Source organism: Vulpes lagopus, chromosome 3 (genome assembly GCF_018345385.1).
Source record: "Vulpes lagopus strain Blue_001 chromosome 3, ASM1834538v1, whole genome shotgun sequence".
NCBI classification, from domain to species: Eukaryota; Metazoa; Chordata; class Mammalia; order Carnivora; family Canidae; genus Vulpes; species Vulpes lagopus.
Window position 1 is genome coordinate 115261424 of NC_054826.1, and position 17584 is coordinate 115279007.

The 17584-nt window shown below is 36.5% G+C and overlaps 1 protein-coding gene across 4 annotated transcripts in view; it reads left to right on the forward strand.

Moving 5' to 3' along the window:
• Nucleotides 1-17584, forward strand: part of SMG1 (SMG1 nonsense mediated mRNA decay associated PI3K related kinase) — a 105624-nt gene that overhangs the window by 19202 nt on the left and 68838 nt on the right. For 2 of the 4 annotated variants that reach the window (XM_041750109.1, XM_041750111.1), the window contains exons 2-7: nucleotides 9066-9229; nucleotides 9835-9990; nucleotides 12029-12165; nucleotides 13535-13593; nucleotides 14602-14815; nucleotides 17334-17459. In XM_041750109.1, the coding sequence (XP_041606043.1) occupies nucleotides 9066-9229; nucleotides 9835-9990; nucleotides 12029-12165; nucleotides 13535-13593; nucleotides 14602-14815; nucleotides 17334-17459 (856 nt within the window). Of the gene's footprint in view, nucleotides 1-5253; nucleotides 5312-9065; nucleotides 9230-9834; nucleotides 9991-12028; nucleotides 12166-13534; nucleotides 13594-14601; nucleotides 14816-17333; nucleotides 17460-17584 lie in introns of all 4 variants that reach the window. The other 2 variants (XM_041750112.1, XM_041750110.1) reach the window with 2 other exon arrangements.

Sequence of the window (17584 nt, forward strand, 5' to 3'; positions counted from 1 at the left end):
TGTGTTTTATGACACTAATGTTGCATGTGGAGGAGAGATGGGATAGAGATGAGGATTAGAAGTGGAAACATACTGCCTGACTGTTCAAATAGTGCCGTTTATTAGAAAGTAGTGGTTAGATGATGGCATCATTTATTAAAATGGGAATTCCAGGAGGAGAGGAGCCAATTGTTATGTTTAAGGCATTAGAATATTGGGATTGTTTAATTTTATACAGTTGGGTACATAGGTATAGACTTCAGAGTAGATATCAATGATGGAGGGCCAGACTTAGGAGTTGATGCCATGCAGGTGGCAAATATTGCCATTGGCATGGATTGAGTGGGAGAGTACAAAGTGAGATGTATAGAGGGCCTAGGGTCAGGCTTTGGGAAACTTCAAGATTTTGGAGTTTGGTAGAGGAGGCTGAGCAAGCCCTCAAAGGTTCCTAAGAAAGTAGAACCAGGTAGGAAGAAATACAGAGTTTAACATCCCATAAGCCAAAGGAAGAGAAGAATCTGGTTACTTTGACTTCTCAGGATCTCAGGATCTCAGCACAGAGGATTATTGTGAGAATTTTATTTCTTTTTTCTTTTTTCTTTTTTTAAAGATTTTATTTATCTATTCATGAGAGACACAGAGTGACAGGCAGAGACATAGGCAGAGGGAGAAGCAGGCTCCCGGGCAAGGAGCCCGATGAGGAACTTGATCCTGAATCTCGGGATCACACCCTGAGCCAAAGGCAGACACCCGGCTGCTGAGCCACCCAGGCGTCCCTGTGAGAATTTTAAAAGGAGGTTTTCATTCAGCCTACCTCATTCCTCTGCAAGGTACCTTTGTGCAAGGCACAATGTGCTTAACTCTATGTAGCCCTGTGAAAGCTGCTGAGAAGATGAGTAAGATAAAGCCTAAAATATGTCTTGAGTTTAGCAACCTGGAGCTACATAATTGGTTTTGCGGAAAGTAATGGGGCAGAAGTTGTATCAGTGTGGATTGAGGAGCTAGTAGAGGTGAAGAAACAGGGTGGGGAGTAGGGGACAACTCTTTGTTTGCAGAGAGCGAAGGCAGATTGTTTGGTGGAGGGTCATGCGGGATTGATGGAGTTTTTCTCTTTGTTTTCTAATATTTTTTAAAATAATGTTTTTGTATTTTTATTTTTTAAGATTTTATTTATTTATTCGTGAGAGACAGAGAGAGAGAGGCAGAGACATAGGCAGAGGGAGAAGCAGGTTCCGTGCAGGGAGCCCAATGTGGGATTTGATCCCAGGACTCCAGGATCATGCCTGAGCCACCCAGGCATCCCTGTTTTTGTATTTTTAAATGAGAGACATCAACATTTTACATGTGTAAAGAGAAGATTCAGTTCAATGGGAAAGGAGAAAAGGATATTTGAAAGTTGAGAGAAGGTGGAAGTAGATGGAATCCCAATCAAGGCCTAGAATTGGTTGCAGACGTGTGATGGTGTTTTTTTTTTCTTGGTGAAGTAGAATGTGAAAAGGTGTGTGTGTGTGTAGGGGGTTTAGGAGAATATTTTGGAATCTGAAAGAATGGGGCAGGTTTGGATAATGCTTGTAAGAGAATGGGAGATGAACATCGGAGGATTGGGGGATGTGGTGCTTATTTATGAATGATGGGTAATTGATAATAGGGTTTGTCCAAGGTTGGAGTTCAAACGGATTTGTGTGAGGAAAATACTAAAAGAGCTTAAGGGGATTGGCAAGAGTGTTACTGAAAAGATAGACCATGAACTCTAAGCTGAAAGAAGGAAGCGAAGAAGAACTTCATTTGGACTGGGAAAAAGTAGACAGTTACTGGAATTAAAGTTGCTTAAAAAAAAACAACAACAACTTTAGAGTGGTATTAAGAGAGAAAGTGTCAAAAGTAAGTTATCAGTGAACATTGAGCAAGATGAACTGAAAATTATGGAATTTTAGGGACAAGTAGGCCACAAGTGGCAGCTCCGACTTCAGCAGGAACAGTTTCATTGGAGTGCTGATGGTGGAATCCAGGTTAGTGAATTGAAAGTGAGCTAAGATGAGGAAGGTAAATTTTTTCCAAGTGTTTTGGCTGTGAAGAGTCTAGACAATGAGAATTAGAAGGAAAAAGGCCGTTAAAATTTTGCTTTTTTTTTTTTTTTTTTGAGTATGCCTTAATGTGGGGCTTGAACTCATGACCTCAAGATCTAGAGTTGCATTCTTTAGTGACTCAGTCAGCCAGGTTCCCCAAGATTTTGACTTTTGTTGTTGTTTTCCTTTAACAACAACAAAAGACTCGAGGGTTGCTAAGTGATGAGCAGTAGGAAAGCGGGAAATCCACAGCATACCTCAGAAAATAGGGGGAATGTATAGATTCAGAGGGCTGCTGTAGCTAGGACATTTACTTGTTCCATTATGTGAGGGTGATGGGAAGAAAGGTTGTGTGTGAACATGTAGATGAATCTGTGGATTTACTGGAAGGAAGTTGGCAGGCACTAGTGGAGTGCTGAAGAACTTGAAAGTTAAACAGAACTGAATGAGTTCTTGCTCTGCCTTTTACTAGATGTATAGCACTCGGTCACCATTATGGAAACTTAACACATCTGTGAGATGGTAATTTATTATCTTTAATGATCATAATAGGATTATGTTGAAGATGAGATGAAATACTAAATATATGTAAACAGCTTGGCTAAGTTGCTTACCAGATGTGGTTAGAGCTCAAAACTGTTAGCCTTTTTTTTTTCTTTTAAGATTTTATTTATTTATTCATGAGAGGCAGAGAGAGAGAGGCAGAGACATGGCAGAGGGAGAAGCAGGCTTCATACAAGGAGCCTGATGTGGGACTCCATCCCGGGACTCCAGGATCACGCCCTGAACCCAAGGCAAGCGCTTAACCGGGCTTAACCGCTGAGCCACCCAGGCGTCCCTAAAACCGTTAGCCTTTATTATTGAGAGTGCTTTTAGAAGAATGGCTTGCATTTCTCATGAAGGTGGAATGTGTAAGCTCATGGATGAAGAGCTGGGGAAAGGAGGAAGGTGCAGAAAGTTTGCAAACTGTTTTGGTAAGGAGAGAACCCTATCTAGGGCAACACAGGCAGTATTGAAGACCCCGTTGTAGTCTGAGAAGTTCCTGGGGCGGTATGTTGACTAGTCTTTACCACTGAGGACAATTGTGCGCATGAAGCAAAGCTTAAAATCTGATGTAGTACCCTCCTAGAGTTGCTTTGTGTGTCCTTTCTGATTAATTTGGTTAGAGGGTCAATAAATATTGTTTGAGATTCCTTGGAAAGAAAACTATACTGAAGTCACATCTTTACTGTGTTTCCTAAAGATGTTATTAAAAAACAAAATTCACAATCTTTAAAATCTTGGTTTAGAGCATATTCAGTGATTATAAATGCAGATGCAGGGTTACAGGGAGCATGATCCATAAGACCAACCTTACTTGATACCACTTGCAAGTACAGGGGTCCCCAAGGCTACTCTTAGGTTGCATAAGTCACCAGAAGGTCTTACTGACCTCAATGAAGGCTGTTCTACTTGTGGTTACAGTTTATTACAGCTAAAAGATGCAGATTAAAATCAGCTACTGATAAAGGCCCATACAGCAGAGTCCAGGAAAATTTTGAATGTGGAGCTTCCAATTGTAGTTTCCTATTGAAGTCATGAACACAGTATTACTCTTGTAGTGTTGATGTGTGACAGACAGTATGCATGGAATATTACCAACCGTGGAAGCTCATCCTAGCATTGGTGTCTAGAGTTTTTTATTGGGACTCCATGATCGACTGCCCACATGCATAAACTTAATTTCCAGCCCTTCTGGAGGTTGAGCTGGTTCTTGTGACTTAAAGCCCTCTCACCCTCATAAATCACATTGTTTTACTTTCTGGCGTGGCTCAAAGCCCCCAGGTGAACAAGGACACTTTTATTAGGCATGACATTCCAAGACTTTAGAGATTACTTGCCAGAAGCTGAGGGTAAAGGCCAGACCTCCTTTGGTCATCGTAAAATTATTTACAATTTTGCAAAAGTAGTTAAATGTATTTTCGTACTTTGAGTCTACATTGCTATATAGTTGAGTTTGATTAGTGATTGAAAATCAGTAACAAAGAACCCATAAATAATTAAGATTTGGTATTATATACACTTCATACTTGAGTAGCTAAGGAAGTTTCATCAAGAAATTATATTAACTTAAAAAAATTATATTAACTTAATATTTCAGTGTTGCAAAACTGATGTAAGCTCATAATTTTGGCATGATGGTTCAATTCTGTTTTACTAAATTTGAACTCATTGTTTTCTCTTGTGGGAAGAGTTTCAAATAATGAAGTCCGTGAGCCTCCCAAATGAATTTTTTAGCCATAGACTCATATTTTAGTGCAGAGATTCACCTTTTCTTCTATTCCTCATGAAAGCGTTATCAGAATCCAGGTGAGTAACAGGCATCATAGGGATAACCTTGAACTTATTTCTAAGATAAATCATTTTCAAGTGGTATTAACTGTCAATAATGAAAAACTCACAGCATATTCTACAACTACTTTATGACAGTGACACTATTTTTGCGCACCATTGCTTTAGAGAATAAATGCATTCCCACCTCATTGGCTTTAGTGCAAATCTCATCTCCTGGTTGATATCCATTACAAATTAGATTTCACTGTAAGAGCAAAATCCCTTAATAAGCCTAGTTAAAAACAACTTGAAGCAATATGATGCTTATTTCAGTGGCACCACTAGGTGTGGTGTTTGCATCAAGTCATTTTGGGGTGCTTTATGGAAATGCTTCCTTATAGGGAATTCCCTGACTTCATACTTCCAGAGTGGTGCTTTTTTTTTTTTTTTTTTTTTGGTTGCTTTTTAGTGCTTACAAGAACTGGATGAAACCACATGTAGCCAGGAGGTACTATCCCCTAGCACATGGTGGATTGTTGATGAGAGGTCTGAGGATTTGGGTCATTCAAATAAATGACTTCTCAGATTTATTATGTTTTCTGTATACTGAGAATAGGTAACTAAATGAGCGGTAACTATATTTGCATGTGATTTGTATATAGTTAACATTTAAATTCTCTTAGGTACTAAAAAGTTTTTTGGTTGCCACTTTAAGCCTCTCTATCTTCAAAGGCACAGAGTGGCTTTCCATCTCAATTTTTGCTTCAACATATGAACCCTAGAGGGCCATAGTACAACTAAAAGCACCTAACCCATGAATGATATTTGCTTCATGTTTGAACAACAAATGTTTTAACCCACTGTCTTCACTAATATTGTAACTACTGTCTTACAGATTGACTTGATGCAAAACATCACAAAGGCTCCATATTATACAGTATGCGATTTTTGAGGTATGAGCTTTAGAAACTTACCTCTCATGTGGCATGTACATCAGGCTTTAACTTCACTTTAATCATTTGCAGGAAATTTATGCATTTCTTATTTTTCTCTCTCTCTCCATAATATTTTTAGAGTATTAAAGGGGTTGTGGAGGTATTTTTGATCCTTGCTAGTGTGTGTGATTCTTAGTTTTAACAGATACATTTTCTCTTATCACTAAACTGAGACACTAATTCTGGCAGATGAGATAGTTTTTTCAGCCCTTATAACTGGCTTAACATTTATACCTGCCTTTTTGAGTTCAAATCTATTTTGTGCCTTTGCCTCATTTTAAGTGCTAATTTCCGTTCGTTAACAGTTTTCTGTTTATTGGACTGGGCGGTGGTGTTGGTGCTAACAACCTGATACTGACTTTTTTTTTTGAGACCTAAGCAGTCTTGATATTAAAAAATCAAGATTTCATTTAAATGTTGAACCATTTTGTGCTTTTGATTATAGTCTGTACTTCAGACTACCTATAACTTGAATTCTGGTTGGAAATGATCAGTTTGTTTTTAAAGAACTTGGTAACTAGTGAGTTTTTAGACAGCTCTGAGACAGTAGTTCTAACCCCAGTGATTTTTTTGTGATATTTCTGAAAACCCAAACTCTGAGGGGGGAAAAAAAAACCTTGGTGTTCATAACTCATGGTATTTTAAAACCTGTATTTTTTTTTTTTTTTAAGATTTTATTTACTCACTCATGAGAGACACAGAGAGAGAGACACACACACAGAGACAGGCAGAGGGAGAAGCAGGCTCCATGTAGGGAGCCTGCCGTGGGACTCGATTCTGGGTCTCCAGGATCAGGCCCTGGGCTGAAGGCGGTGCTAAACTGCTGAGCCACCCGGGCTGCCCAAAAACCTGTATTTCTAATAAACTGGGAACTTGTTCCCATTCTTTTTTTCCAGTTTAGTTTGAAATCAAATGCTTCATAGGTAGAAATGGATTTGTTGGTAGGAGATGCTTAATTTCTTCATTGAAGAACTTAAAATCAGCTGCTGTATATTGGGTATGAAAGCTTGTTTTGATTGTATTCCTATGCTCTTGAACTGCTTATATATTTGATAGACTGGAAATCTTGAGTTTAGTATTATGGTCTTATTAACTTTTTAAAAAAGATTTATTTATATGAGTGCACTGAGAGGAAGGGTAGAGGGAGAGGGAGTCTTAAGCAGACTCTGCCCTGAATGCAGAGCTGAAAATGAGGCTCAATCTCACGCCCTGAGATCAGGACTTGAGCTGAAACCAAGAGTCGGATGCTTAACCGAGTGTGCCATCCAGGCGCCCCAGGGTCTTAGTAACTTTGAGCATACCCTGTAAGCTAAGTATTTCTTAAGAATTTATTATCTTATTAAGTCTCACTACAACTGTACATGTGAGATAGGTATTATCCCCATTTTACGCAGAAAACAACTGAGGCTTGGAGATTAAGTATCTTGTGCAAAGTCCCACTTAATCTTTTTGGTGGTAGAGCTGGGATTTGAGCCCAGATATATATTTTTTTAACCCATATTCTCTGCTGCCTTATGTTTACTGCCTTGTCACCAGAAAAATGATACAAATACTTAATTCTTAGTAGTAAAGGTAGCATATTGATATATATAAACATAATTTAAACAGGAAATTCAAGATGTTTAAATGTTGGGAGATTTTCGTTAATCTTGTATCCATTCATTTGCTAGTGGTTTACTTATCTAGGTTGTGTTAGGTGTCCTACATAAACACAAGTTCAAAATCTCTCAGGAAAGCTCTTATTAAGCTCTCTTTTATTTTTTAGTTCCCTTTCAGAAGTTTATGGTATATTATGGTTTATTGTAGGTGCGCATTTAATGTGCTATTTTTAGAAATATGAGAAATGTCCTTACATTCATTTTAAAAAGCTCTCATGTTCTATTTAGTGTTAATGATATTTAAATGCTTATAGATTTAGTATGCTTAGAAAAAAATTCCCGTACTTTTTTTTCTTAAAATTCCATAAATTATATTTTTTCATCTATTGGAAATACTGAGTTTTATTGACAAGTGAACCTTATATGTTTGAAGGAGATATTTTATTATAGAGCCTTAGTTATTTTTGTATGCTAGGGTCATGGAATTTTACTAAGTTTCCATTTGAGAGCCTTTAGGAATAATTTAGACTTGTACCACTTAACCAAGTTTAATTGGACCTATTGTTTGCATTTTATATTAATAGTAGTTTCAGTAAGTATAGATTGGGTTGTCTGAGTTTATGCCAGATTTCATCTTTAATATTTTTGTGGGTGGGGCAAAGAAAAATGATAAATTGAAATATATACACAAACATTGAAGGCATATTTATTTATTTATGATTTTATTTATTCATGAGACACAGAGAGAGGCAGAGACATAGGCAGAGGGAGAAGCGGCTCCATGCAGAGAGCCTGATGTGGGACTCGATTCCAGAACCCCGGGATCACACCCTGAGCTGAAGGCTGATGCTTAACCACTGAGCCACCCAGGCATCCCTGAAGCCATTTTTATATAAGAGGGAGGAGCCATAAGGGTCAAGGAACAGGCTAGTTTCTGCTCTTGCCAGTGTGTTCCAGTTTCCCAAATAGTTGTGGGTTCAGAAGATGTTTTTAGTACATATCATAAAAGTGCTTTTTTTCAGAAGGTTGTTCCTTTCAGAATAGTACCAATAGGACAGGAGCTTTTTACTTGGTATTTTTTTATATGCTGTTGGAGTGTTGTCTTATTTCTTCATGCTTTATGTTTGATGGTTGGAAGACTAAGACTTGTGGGAAATTATTAAACTCAGCTCCTTGTTGTACTGATGAGGACACTGAATCGTAGAGTTGATCCTTAGATGAGAATAAGGACTAATTTTGCCCTGGTGCTGCACCACTTGTTTATTAGTGGCCAAGTATCAGGGATTATTCTCCACAGTACAAAAATAAAAATAAAAAATAATAAAAAGATGATGGACTGCAACCTTCAATCAGCATTATTGGATTCTTGATATTTTATTTTTCTCAATTTTTATAATTTTAATTGATAGTCTCTACAGTGAAGGAATCTTCAATGAAGTCTCCAGTACATTAAAATAATCTTACTTTCCAGCTAAGTGTTTTTATAACCTATCAAGCTTGCTTTCAAATATTCTGTAATTTACTTTCCCACCAAATAATCAAGTTAGGAATTCAGATGAGAGAGAGAGAGAATGCCACATTGCCCCTGCCTCATATGTTACCAGTGCTTTTCATTTTTATGACTGGGAAGACTGTAATTTTTCCACTGATTAATTAACTACTCCTTTGAGGACAACTGAGGAAGAGTGATTTCATTTTATCAAATCATGTGAAGAGAATCCTGGACCAGGGTAACCAACTGTCTTAGTTTGCCTTGGACTGAAGGGGGTTCCATGGACATGGGATTTTCATTGCTAAAATTTGTTAACTCTTTTTTTTTTTTTTTTTTTTTTTTAATTTGTTAACTCTTGAACACAGCAGGATGAGTTGGTTACTCTGATCCTGGTAGCTATCTATATTTCTGAATGAGTCTAATGAATAGAAGGGGGTGAAAGGCTGGCATTTCATTCATTGACAGTCCCTTCCCTGTTGACTTATTAGTAATTGGAGTGCTTATTTGTAGTAGTAATGATTTAAAAATTAGAGTGGTAGGAGAGGCTTGAATAAAAGATTGATGATTTGGGTTTTGCAAATATTTGTTTAAAGTTTAATTTTATACTTTTCTCTCTTTACAGAACTGATAGTGCATCAGCCGACCCAGATACTTTAAAATATTCTTCATCCAGAGATAGGGGTGGGTCATCTTCTTATGGACTGCAACCTTCAAATTCAGCTGTGGTGTCTCGGCAAAGGCACGATGATACCAGAGTCCACACTGACATACAGAATGACGAAAAGGGTATATATGCTTCCTTTGTTGTTAGAGGCATGTTTTTTTGTTTGTTTTTTTAACTACCAATCTTTCCCTTGCTTCCTCTTTCCCTTTCTTTCTCCCCTACTTCTCTCTTTCTATATGTTTAATAATATATTACATACAGTGCTGTTTTTGAAACTTCATAATAACTTTACACCCTTCATTAAAAAAAATTGTAAGTGTTCTTTTCATACATTATAATACAGTAGGCAGTTTCCATGCCACCTAAAATATCACAATATTTTATAATAATAATATATGATAATATATAATAATAATAATATACAGTATAATACAGTAGGCAGTTTCTATGCCACCTAAAATGTCACAAAGGCTGAGGTCTCCCGATACGGTCTCTCTAGACTTCTAAAGGTTTTAAAGTGCAAAATCTGACTTAAGTTTACATTTCTCTTATTTTCCATGGATGAACAAAATTAACAAAGTGATTTCAAAACAGGCAGCACAAGGGAAGAGTAGGAAAAGCAAAGGCTGGTTGATCTGCAGATAGGTAGTAAGATCCTAAACTATCAGGAATTGACTGAGTAAAGCAAAGAGCCCTATTAAAATAATATAAATATTGCTGTTTTTAGGTGGCTACAGTGTCAATGGAGGATCTGGGGAAAATACTTATGGTCGGAAGTCGTTGGGGCAAGAGCTGAGGGTTAACAATGTGACCAGCCCTGAGTTCACCAGTATTCAGCATGGCAGTCGTGCGTTAGCCATCAAAGACATGAGGAAATCACAGGGTAAGATTGGGCAAACTGGGGACTAGTCACAGATGCCTCCACAAATACCAATATCCTCTCTTTTCCTGGACACTACATTTCTTACTGATACTTTTTTTTTTATATATATAATTTTGTAGAAATTTTATTTTAATAAGTACAGATATTTTTTTTTAATTTTTATTTATTTATTTATGATAGTCACACAGAGAGAGAGAGAGAGAGAGGCAAAGACACAGGCAGAGGGAGAAGCAGGCTCATGCACCGGGAGCCCGATGTGGGACTCGATCCCCGGTCTCCAGGATCGCGCCCTGGGCCAAAGGCAGGCGCTAAACCACTGCGCCACCCAGGGATCCCTCTTACTGATACTTTGCACACAAAAGAGTTTGTTCGTTTACTTTGAGTTGAAAAACATGCACATGTGATAATTGTTTGCACTCTTCCTCTCATGAACTGTTTCTTAGACTAAATTCTCACAGGAAAGCTTTTAATACTACTTTAGGCTATACTTGCTAGGGAAGTCTCTTAAAATAAGATTAGAAGACTAGATAAGATTTAAAGAAATGATTTTCCTGATCATAGTGGATAATGAACATCTAGTGTATGGTGGGCTCCTCTGTGGCAAGTCCTTGAATTCTAGGATCTATAGGGGATATGGGTATAAATGGAGTGGATGCTTTTCTAAAGTTAAATATGATGATAACCACCTTCTGTCTTATAACAGCCTCATTGTATAGGTAAAGTGCCTTGAATATCAGGTGATTAAAGATAATGATCATTGTTTTTCTAAAAGAGAAATTTATTTTGTTGGTGAAGCTAAGTATGAAATCAGGATTTCTCATTTACATACTTTGTTGGTTATACTCAGTCTTTGGACATCTAGTTTTTGATCATTTGCTTCCACAGGGGCGTGTATATTTGTCTGTGTTTTGTGTATCTTGGTGAATATCCTTATGTACATAGCTGCTTTTCTTAGCATAAAAAAATATTTCCTTTGAATAAATTTTTCAGAAGTGGACCCACTAGTTAAAGGGTATGCTGTTTCTTAAAAGTGTTTGAAGTCCTTGGCTTTGGTATGATAGAAGTTAGAAAGTGACTCCAAAGCTGATTTCGTTCAGTTCTTTCTTCTCTGAGGCTTAGAGTTCAGTAGTTTGCTAGTGGCAGAATTGTAAACAGAGCCTCGATTTCCTGGCTTGTATGTAACCTAATGATGGTTTTTGTGTCCGTCTTTACTAAAATACTCAATGGGCTAAGGATTTGAAAAAGAATCTTTTTCCTTCTCTCAGATGTTGTAATTTCTTTTATTATTAAATCTTTTCTATGCCTTAGAGAGAAATTAAACTATCAAACCCTTTAATATGGTTTGTTTTTCTTGCACATTGGTTAATCATTAAATAGCGCAGCTAAAAATTTCAAAAGAAAAATTTGGTACTTAAATGTATTTTTATTGGCAATGTCCAGCATTGTTTGAGCATTCTTGCTTGTTCTTGTCATGAAAAAATAGAGGGAAGAATAGTTCTGGTTTGCCACTTCCCTGGCGGCATCATGCCTTGCACATGGTAGATGGTAATTAGACATTTGCTGAACTGAATGTGTGATTGCAGTTCACAAAAGCTTTGTCTTAGGAAAATAATGATAATGTGAACAAGAGACTTCCCTCCACTGAATACCAAGTGAGAAACAGAAGCATATAGCCTCTTTCTGCCTGGTTTGGACTTATCCCTAACCTGTAAAAGTCTTTTACCTGTATTCATATTCTTTACCTGAATATTGAAAAGAGTTTGGAACAAATCTGAAGAAAGTAATTTCTAAGCCTTTCTTTTTTCTCTCTCAGCTGGTCCTCTGGAATGAAGTGTTTGCTTAGGTTTCTCTGTTTTGAGGCTCTGCTTTGTGCCTTGCAGTCTGCTGGAATTTGGCTTATTGTGACAAAACGTGCGATGGGACCTGCATTCGGTTGAAATTTTATTGTTTAGTGGACTGTGATTTTTGATGTACTTTAAAATATTTGGGCTCTAACGTTTCTGTTTATACTCAATGGGTAACGTGTTTATTTTCACAGAGCGATCGATGTCTTATTCTGAGGAGTCTCGACTGTCAAATCTTCTTCGGAGGATTACCCGGGAAGACGACAGAGACCGAAGACTGGCTACTGTAAAGCAGTTGAAAGAATTTATTCAGCAACCAGAAAATAAGCTGGTGAGTACAGTCTGGACATTGTGATAACTTTTGTGTTTCCATAATAAAGTAGATAATGCTATCTAGAGTGGTTTAAAAAGGGAAAAGCTTTGCTTCTTAAGAAAAATTACAAGGGTTCCTTATTCTAGGTTATTAATTTGGCTTATATTTATAATGATTGATAATTTGATGACCCTGATATGTAATTTATCTGCCATTGGTGGATCCACACTGCTGTCTTCTATAATAAAGTGCTTTTAACCTTTAATACATTTTTTATTCCGTTGTCCTCAGAAGTTTATTTTCTGTATGGCAGGGCAGACTAGGTCTTTTTTTTTTTTTTTTAAGTTTTTATTTATTTATTTGAGAGAAAGAGTATGATTGGTGGGAGGAGCAGAGGGAGAGGGAGAAGCACACTCCCTACTGAGCAGGGAGTCCATTGGAAGGAACTCTATGGGAGGGATCTCCATCCTGGGACTCTGGGATCATGACCTGACCCGAAGGCAGACATTTAACTGACTGAGCCACTCAGACACCTGTATGTTTTTGTTTTTTGTATGTGGAATTGGAATTGGAGAGTATGTATTTTATTCATGGGTAGATATGATCAAGGCTAAATAAATGGAAAAACTCTTGAAAGAAAAAAAGTTCAAGAGCAGTTAAAGATTGCTTTCCACTCTGAGTAATTCTCCTAATGTGAAATTAAGAACTTGATATGATGTAGAAAAAAATTAGAATGGTATGGTGAGCCAAATAATGCTTGATTCAATGCAGGTTTTCTGCCTCCCCCCTGCCCCTGCCTTGCGCTATTTTATTATGAAAAAAAATTCTTTTTTTTTTTTAAGAGATTGTATTTATTTATTTTAAGAGAGAGAGAGAGGTAGAGGATGATCAGGGAGGAGAGGGAGAAGCAGGCTTCCTGCTGAGCTGAAGGCAGATGCCTAATCCAACTGAGCCACCCAGGCACCCTGAAAATTTTCAAATCTTTTTTTTTTTTTTTTAATTTTCAAATCTGTAGCAAGTTGAAATTGAATATCATATGTCTGACATCTAAATTCTGTCACTAACGTTTTATCGTGTTGCTTTGTCATGAATCTGTTCACCTCTTCATCAGTCTATCTCTTTTTAATGCATTTTGGAGTAAATAAAACAAGCTTTTTGAGTTTATTTTTTTCTTTGATGATCATGGCATTACATAGGAATGGATAAATTTCTTTTGGAATCTGGAAAGAAATTTGTAATACTCCTGATCTGTGCTATTTGGGGACTGGGAATAATAAGAAAAGGAAGATGTGCTGTTTGATTAGAATTTGGAAGGGAACACAAGTAAAAAGTACACAATGTTATTGAAAGTATAGGAATTTGAAGTTTTTATACATTTTTTTTTAAGGTACTAGTTAAACAATTGGATAATATCTTGGCTGCTGTACATGATGTGCTTAATGAAAGGTAAGTAATGGGTAATTTTTAAGACAAATATATTTTTAGAAATTATTTAGAAATATATAAGATAAACCCATTGGTGGCTGCATTTATGAATATCTGCTTAATGTTTCACTGGGTTCTCCTGCTGTCTTTATCTGTGTTAAAGTATTTATATGTTAATTATTCAATACAAATGGAATCCACTTGAAAGGAAATGCCTTTTTTTCCTTTTTTTTCTATTTGTCAACATGACGGAGTAATTGAGCATTGACTTGTGGAATGCCATAAACTCTTAATACAGGCATGAATGAGTGCAGTTAACTTTGTAAACTAGAGAATTTTGAAACTGCTTAGAGAATAGAGGTGAAAGGGAGCTTCCTTCTTTGGGCAACAGTGGATTCAGACCACCTGCACTACGAGGCTACTGGGGTTCTCCACAAAGGTGTGCAGTCTGTTCTTCGTGTGGGGATTCTCAAAGAATTGCAGTGTTGGAAAGCACCAAAACCTCATCTTAGCAGGTCACGAACCTTACTGCTTTTTGATGGTTTAATTTTATATAGTTAGTTATTAATATACTTAAATCAGTGCTGTTATCCTGTTAAGTTTGTTGTGCTTTAACTAGTACCATTTCCTGTTTTATAGTCCTTACCTACTGAATACTACATTGTATGTAGTTATCTGTATTGTGTTTTATCTGATCCTTTGTTGCTGCCCTTTTCTGTGAATTATTTAATGTAGCTTGAGATGGATTTTGAAGCCTAAATTTTAGTATTTCTGGGCCTTTCCTTACTGTTTGTGAATAATTGATTCTGTAAAAGAAAATCTAATGTCTAACAAAGGTACTCTTGGGCACTGCAGGATAGAGAGAGTAGAGAGCATATTTAAAGATAAAATTGCAATCTTTTATGTAGTTTGAATAGAAAATTTAAAAAATCGTTGAAGACATTCTTTTGTAAAATGTGTCATTCTTGTCATCTTTGAAAGCTTAAGCCTTTTGTGTGTTTTGTTTTGTTTGCATTGAAATAAACACAGTAGCAAATTGCTTCAGGAGTTGAGACAGGAGGGAGCTTGCTGTCTTGGCCTTCTTTGTGCTTCTCTGAGCTATGAGGCTGAGAAGATCTTCAAATGGATTTTTAGCAAATTTAGCTCATCTGCAAAAGATGAAGTTAAACTACTCTACTTATGTGCCACCTACAAAGCATTAGAGACTGTGGGAGAAAAGAAAGCCTTTTCATCTGTAATGCAGGTAAGACTGAGGGGGAAAATTGATGTATTTGGGAAGAAAATTGTCCTTAACAATTTTCCAGCAATGTTTTTGGAAGGGAACTTGGAGCAGGTAAACTTAGAATAGGGGTTATCTCCTGATAGTAAATATGATAGACATAACATTTCTCTTTCTGAGTTTGAGTTAAAGGGTACAAATTGAAAGTAGACTTAAAATAAGATTTTTCTCTTTTTGCTTTTTGAACCTTTCCTTTGAACTTGCTCAGTACTAGAATCACTTGTACATTTTAAAATAGAGACTTGGTGAGGACAGCTGGATAGGAGGGGACTTGACTTTTTTGAGGGAGATAAAAACTGAACAACACAACTCATTCTAGGCCTTTTTAGATTTGATAAAATGTCAGAAATTCTTATTCCAAATGATATAAAATAATTTTGTATAAATGAAAACCGGCCCTACTTAGCTTTATTTCACTTTTGTGTAACTGTATATATTAAAAGATCATTTTCAGTTAAAGCAGTTAAATTTTTTATTAAGCAATGTTCTTAAAAATTAGGGTTTGATATGTTTTTAGAGTGTCAAATATCTTTCATTTATATGTGCTCTTTACAATTCATGAGATGCTTTAAGTCGCTTTAAAAAACAGTTATATTCTGTTTTTGAATATAACTATTTTTATTGATTATAGAGGTTATATGAAAAATTTTGGGAACTAGTCAGAAAATTATAACTAAATATCATAACACCAAATTGGACTTATTCTGCACATAGTTTTTTATCCTGAACATTTTCAAATCCACAGGAAAACAGGTAGACCAGTACAATAAATACCCATATATCCTTTATCTAGATTTGTCATGTACTAACATTTTGCTACACTTGTTTTATTTCTACACACAAAGGCATGCATATTTTTTTTGAACCATTTGAAAATAAATTACACACGAAGTTCACCCTATAATACTTTAACATGCAACTCCTAAGAATAAGGCTATTCTCTTTTATTTATTTATTCATGAGAGTCAGAGGGAGAGAGAGAAAGAGGCAGAGACACAGGCAGAGGGAGAAGTAGGCTCCGTGCAGGGAGCCTGACCTGGGACTTGATCCCAGGTCTCCAGGATCACACCCTGAGCTGCAGGCGGTGCTAAACCAGGGCTGCCAGGCTATTCTCTTATATAACAAAAAAATTGTCATACCTAAGAAAATTAATTTTATTACATAATGCAGTCCATATTCAAACTTCAGCTCTTAAGATATCTTTTATAGCTTTTGTCTCACCTGACCCAGGATTCCGTCAAGACTCGCGTGTTGTTTGGTGCTGTGCCTATTTGATCTTTATTAATTAGAACGGTTCACACCTTTTTTGTCCCTCTTATTTGTTGTATGTTCTACTTTCTGGGTTTGTCTGATTGCTCTTTCCTGATTTTAAACCTTTTGGTCACGAATGCTTCCTGAGTTCATCCTTACTGTTACATCACACCAGCCAGACACAAAACTTCAGATTGTCTTCTTGTCAGAGATAAAAGGGTTTGATCACCTGGTTAAGGTGATGACCACTAGAGTGGACTTTCCATTGTGGAGGCTTCTTTCTCTCCTTTTGTAATCTGGGCATGATACCTTGAGACCTTCTGAATATCCTGTTTTTTAGTTATATTTCACTCAGTGATTTTGGCACCCATTCATATTCTGTATCTATATAGATTATAACATTGTGCGAAATGTTAGATGTCTTTCCAGTTCTAGCATTTTTTCTGTAGTGATAGCCTCATTCTTTTATAAAGAAGAGCTTTCCTTTTTTAGGAAAAAATGGTTTCTAATAGTTGTAAAATATTCTATCCGTGACATGCTATATATTTGTTTAAAAAAATATATCCATATATAAAGATAACATGAACTGCATGTCTGTCATTCATGTGTTGAGGTCATACTTATTTTCTCCAAATCATTCAAAATCATTCAAATTTGAAGCAAGTACTAATATCCTAAAGCATAGATTATATAAAATTTGCTATAAATTTTGAATTGGAAAGTAATTGTGGTACTTTAGGGAACAGTTTTCCAAACACATCTTAATTTTTGTTCTTGAAAGTTAATTAAGTCTATGATATTAAAGAGAGCACTTAGGAATAATGTGAACAGTCATTACTTAGGAATAATACTAAGAGACATTTAATAAGAGGAAACTATTTATTTTCAGCCTAACTTGGTGGAATGAAATGTTTTTAACTTACTTTTGAGTTAAGACTGTAGACTTTATTTTCTTTGGTATCATAATCAATTTTATTTTATTTATTTATTTTAAACATTTACTTATTCATGGGGAAGAGAGAGAGAGGCAGAAGGAGAAGCAGGCTCCATGCAGGGAACCCGACGTGGGACTTGATCCTGTGTCTCCAGGATCAGGCCCTGGGCTGAAGGCGGCGTTAAACCACTGAGCCACCTGGGCTGCCCAGATAGTCACTTAAATAATTTGAACCCAACGTACTTGTTTTCTTCCTGTTTTGTTGAATATTCATGGTTTATAACTTTTATTTTTTAGCTTGTAATGACCAGCCTACAGTCCATTCTTGAAAATGTGGATACACCAGAATTACTTTGCAAATGTGTTAAGTGCATTCTTTTGGTGGCTCGATGTTACCCTCACATTTTCAGCACTAATTTTAGGGTGAGTTCCCTGATTCTCCCTGTTCATATGATGCTGTGAAGGATTGGTTGTGTGTCTAAGGACCTTGGGGACCAGAGAGAAAACAAAGCTTCTGCTTCTTGGATTGTAATCAGTGATGCTTGAGG